General features: G+C 48.9%; 2 protein-coding genes across 2 annotated transcripts in view; both read right to left on the reverse strand.

Annotated features, from left to right (window-relative positions):
• Positions 1-2,009, reverse strand: part of nbeal1 (neurobeachin-like 1) — a 67,963-nt gene extending 65,954 nt beyond the window's left edge. The window contains 2 exon segments of the mRNA XM_084446801.1: positions 1,170-1,584; positions 1,915-2,009. Coding sequence (XP_084302927.1) covers positions 1,170-1,220 — 51 coding nt within the window. The 5' untranslated portion in view covers positions 1,221-1,584; positions 1,915-2,009.
• Positions 2,010-3,042: 1,033 nt separating this feature from the next.
• Positions 3,043-5,000, reverse strand: part of LOC311315806 (cyclic nucleotide-binding domain-containing protein 2-like) — a gene marked incomplete at both ends in the record, with an annotated part of 7,707 nt that continues 5,749 nt past the window's right edge. The window contains 2 exons of the mRNA XM_084446504.1: positions 3,043-3,238; positions 3,369-3,532. Coding sequence (XP_084302630.1) covers positions 3,043-3,238; positions 3,369-3,532 — 360 coding nt within the window. The remainder of the gene's footprint in view (positions 3,239-3,368; positions 3,533-5,000) is intronic.

Below are 5,000 nucleotides of genomic sequence, written 5' to 3' on the forward strand. Positions count from 1 at the left end.
GAGCGGAACACACGTGACTACGAGTTCCCTTCTTGCTCCAAATGTATCCTGGCAACCTTCTCTCTCTCTCAAACACACACACACGCACACACACGCACGCACGCACACGCACACACACACCATACTAAGACCCCCCCAAGTAATTGCTGACATTGCTGGCGCTCTGGGAGAAGTGAGGTCCAAACCAATTATTCTAGCAATTTCAGAAGAGCTCCTAGGGTGGTTGGACCTGCAGAGAGACATGAAGAGAGACAAGCAGGGCAAGCTGGAGCAACCAGAGTCAGAGAGTATAGCCCGTAGATACACTCACATGCAAATATACACTCCTAGCTGAACAAAGGCCATGTGTGCGCCAGGCAATGACTGGCATTTTCACAAGAGACTGCGAGAAGTGTGAGCAAGCAACTGGGTGTTGACATACTACCGTTATAAACTACACCACCCCGAGTCTGCTCTTAAAGTATAAATTATGAATTTGTGCTCGACGCTAATCACCAAATCAGAGCGTGAGACTAATATTTGCACTGTTGGAATGTCATAGACACTTGTAATTGTTACAAGCTCAACTGTTTCATGTAGACAGTGGGCTGTACTATTCCATGCCTGTTTGTGCAGGCAAGGTAGCCTGAGTCCAGACATTTGAATCCACGTCCGCTGTAACAAGCTGACATTCTGTCAGCTATCGGGATACAGGCGAACAGCTTTGTCCTCGTGGAGGATGATGGAGAGAGTGAGGGTAGTGTTTCAAGCCAGGATTAATGTGGGAAATTGTGTGTGACTGCAGTTGAGACTCACGTGACGAGGATCAGGCAGCGAGGGGAGGGGCTGCTTTGATTGGACGTTGAACATGTTCATTGCCAAGTGAATTTATCCCTAGTCCACTATGTTTATGAACAGCTGAAAAAAGGGACACTACTCTATATTCCACTACTGTATATTCCAACAGTAAATAGGAGCCTATAGCAGCATCTAATCGGTATGTTGTATCTACAATACATCACAGCATTGTCGGCTGCATAACAGAGCATAGATAATCTAATTCCCCAAGCGTCGTAACACCTGCTGTTAGGCTAGATTAATGGAACACTTGAAGCAAAAAAAATGAATCCATTACGTCACCTCACTACATTCCCATGCTGGTGTCCAAAAGGCAGGAAAATGATATTCACCTTGTTGCAATAGAGCATCCAGACCTCGTACAGCCTCTCGTTCGATGCCATTGTGCCCGATGGGTCTCCGCACAGGCTGTCCCCTTCAGAGGTCAGTCCTCAGGGGTCTTCATGTTGACCTCAGGATCGATATCCTCCGTCGGGCATCGCTCGACAACATTTGAATGTTTCCAAAATGTTCCTATCCCTGGTATGATTAAAATGTCCTTTCTAAAGGTAAACTGCTGGTAATGTTTTTAAATCCCGTTGCAGAGTGGATGATGTTGATGAATATAACTTCCTAGTGCCTTATTCCCTGGTGAATGATGCATCCCGTGGGGACTCGATGGCTAGTGTTTCTCGTGGACTCCGATGATCGGTCACTACTTCGTCCCCAGTCCGGAGGGCCACTCCTGACTCCCCTTATTAACCCGTCCTGTACATGAAATAAGCAAACGATATACATACCGTTCTCACATTGAAGCACGTCTGCAGCATCTGTGGGCTAGCTATCTTATTCGGGCTAAGGAGCTAGCGAGCTGAAGCTGGTCTGACTGACTGCAGATCAGCTGGCTTGCCTGCACGACTGGCTGGAAAACCCACCCACTATGGAACTAACGTCATGTTAGCTAGCTGAGTGATAGCTAGAGCTAATTCTTACCAATAATAAAGCCGAATTATCACGGAGTAACTGGAATATGGATAGATCTCAGCGTCTGGCTTGAATAATAGGGCAGTTCCAGTCTGTTAGCTAGGTCATTCTTACCTGTCTGCTCTTTCAAACCGACGAGTTCTTCCCCTCTCTCCCCCACTTCAAGTGACACAACGCATTCGTGGATTTGCTTGACCCAGCCCGGTGACAATCATTCAAAGAACTAATTAACTTCACTGGCCACACACAAGGAACATGTTCATACTTAGATAGACACCAAATTTTAATCGTCCAAATAAGTTGTCAACTTCCTACGCGTCGGTTATGGAAGCATCCAAGTCTTACTGCCGTCCGGAGGGCTGGTTGACAGTCTGGTTGTTGCGTGTTGTTGTGGCATCAGTGGGCCATTCCACTCAAACGACTTCCTCAAACACTTCAAAGTAAAAGTCCCTATGCATACCTTGTCAAATGATCTTTCATCCAATTATAGCATAATATAATGTCCCAAAACAGCAGTTATGAAAAGGGTATTTTCTAGTTAACTGATAGGATCTTGTGGGCTAAAGGGGACCAGGAGGACGCATACGCCTTTCAAAATGCAGTTATATATACATTATTTTGATAGTCAAATCAGGACGACACCGTTTTTCTCTCTTTGATGCTTAATACTGCTTGTGTAACAAAATGTTCTGACCAGTTATTCACAGTGACTTTTAGATTAATAGTAGCGTTATTTTATGAGGGCAAAATCCATGGGTGCAATGCACTGGGTGCTGGGCTGTACCGATTACGACAGTAGCCAGTCTCTTTACGTTGCCGATGTGGAGCTCATGGGTTTCTAAGGGCGGTGCTTGGTTGCGAGGGGCCCCAGCCTATAATACCTCCTCCTCCCCCCGGACCCCGCCCACGTCGCTTCATTACAATAGTGATGTCCTCTAAAATGACTTCTCAGTTCTCCTCATAGAACAAAAAAAAACCTGTCATATCCACTCTCACAATTTGATGCACATTTAATACACATTTAATCAGACTTGCAATGATGAATAGCCAGTAATATATACAAAATGATGAAACTTGATCTCATCACACTGCAATATTTATTCATTTAATAGACCCCATCATCTATGACAGATAAATCCATTGCACCTGTACGAGAATATCCACCAACAAGTGCATAAAAACAATACTGCTGGTAGATTAAGGCAGTGGATTGTTGATATTTCCTCTTCCAGGCGCTGTCTTCTACTTTGACTGCTGATGCCCACTGGCAGCGTGTCTCTGCCGCAGAGGGGTCTGGTAGGACCCAGGGCCGGCAGGGCTCGCATGGTGTTTAGCAGCCTTTAGCGCCCTCTGCTGGTAGAGCACGGCCTGCACAACGCCATGTTTGAACTCATTCCAGCGACTGTGCTCCAGGAACACGCGACACAGCTCCTCATCACTGCAGCACAGACCAAAGAGCTAACAGATAGATCACCAGTCTGAAAAATACTTCTGAACATGTCACGGCAGTTCCCAATTCTAAGTACACACTCATTCTCCACAGTGGTATGTTACAGTCTGAGTCCCACCTTGGGTAAGTTTTCTCCAGGGCCTCCAGCTTCTTCAAGGTGATGTCGTCCATCAGCTCATCAAAGCACGTTTTCTCAATCCGGAAGATCTCCACACTGCGGCTGATCAGGGTGAACCTGCGACAGTCTCTCTGCTTCTGAGGAACCTGGTACTGGTTCAGGCCCTGCTCCACACACACACACACACACACACACGCACGCACGCACACACACACACACACACGCACGCACGCACGCACGCACGCACGCACACACACACACACACACACACACACATTTACAAATAAAGCTTTGATTGATTGATTGATTTGTTTTTATATACTTGTGGGGACTCCTAAACCTAACTGAATAGCCATAAAACATAAACCTAACCTTAAACATAACTTTTGTCCGCTAACCCATAACCCCCAAAAAACTTTAAAACTTAACCTAAGCGTAGCTGTTTGTATTTCAAATTCCTATCCAAGCTGTTTGGCGATAACATTTTCTGATATAGCACAAACGAATCTCTATGGAGAGTTGCGGCAGTGGCTAGTTGCAAAACTAGAATGGAGAAGTAAGATGCCTCCTTCCCTCCACTAGTCTGGGGGTCCACCTTGGGCAAGTGGTAGTACCCCCTAGCCCCCCTACCTGGGGTTACAGGAAAAACCCTGATGACATTACAACAAAAAGGAAGAGAGACCCGGCCCGGAGGAAGCCCGGGGCCCTCGTCTGGAGCCAGGCCCAGACGGAGGGCCCGCATGCGAGCGCCTGGTGGCCGGGCTTACCACGGAGCCCGGCCGGGCCCAGCCCGAATAAGCAACGTGGAAACACCATCTCCTCCTCCATCGTCCCGTGGACCCACCACCCGCGGGAGGAATTGTCGGGGTCGGGTGCGCTGCCAACTAGGTGGCGGTGAAGGCGGGGGGCACCGACGGACCGGATCCGGGCGGCAAAGGCTGGCTCTGGGGACATGGAACAGCGGTGGTGAGGGAAGCCGTCCGACTGAAGAAGGAGGCCTTCCGGGTTATGTTAGCCCGGGAGACCCCAGAAACAGTTGCAGGGTATCGACTGGCCCGGAGGGCTGCGGCTTCGGCCGTGACCAAGGCAAAGCAGCGGGTGTGGGAGGAGTTCGGAGAAACCATGGAGAAGGACTTTCGGTCGGCACCAAAGTGTTTCTGGAAGACCATCAGACACCTCAGGAAGGGAAAGCGGGGGACCATCCAAGCTGTATACAGCAAGGAGGGGACACTGCTGACCTCAACTGAGGAGGTTGTTGAGCGTTGGAAGGAGCACTTTGAGGAACTCCTGAACCCGACTAATCCACCCTCTACGATCGAGGCAGAGCCGGAAGATGATGGGGGGTCGTCAATGTCCTTGGAGGAGGTCACTGAGGTAGTCAAACAACTCCACAGTGGCAGAGCCCCAGGGACTGATGAGATCCGTCCAGAAATGCTGAAGGCGCTGGGTGTAGAGGGGCTGTCTTGGTTGACACGCCTCTGTAACACTGCGTGGAAGTCTGGGTCAGTGCCGAAGGAGTGGCAGACTGGGGTGGTGGTCCCAATATTCAAAAAAGGGGACCAGAGGGTGTGTGCGAATTATAGAGGCATCACATTACTCAGCCTCCCAGGGAAAGTTTACTCCAAGGTGCTG

The sequence above is a fragment of the Borostomias antarcticus genome (genome assembly GCF_949987555.1).
Source record: "Borostomias antarcticus genome assembly, chromosome: 12".
Taxonomy (NCBI): domain Eukaryota; kingdom Metazoa; phylum Chordata; class Actinopteri; order Stomiiformes; family Stomiidae; genus Borostomias; species Borostomias antarcticus.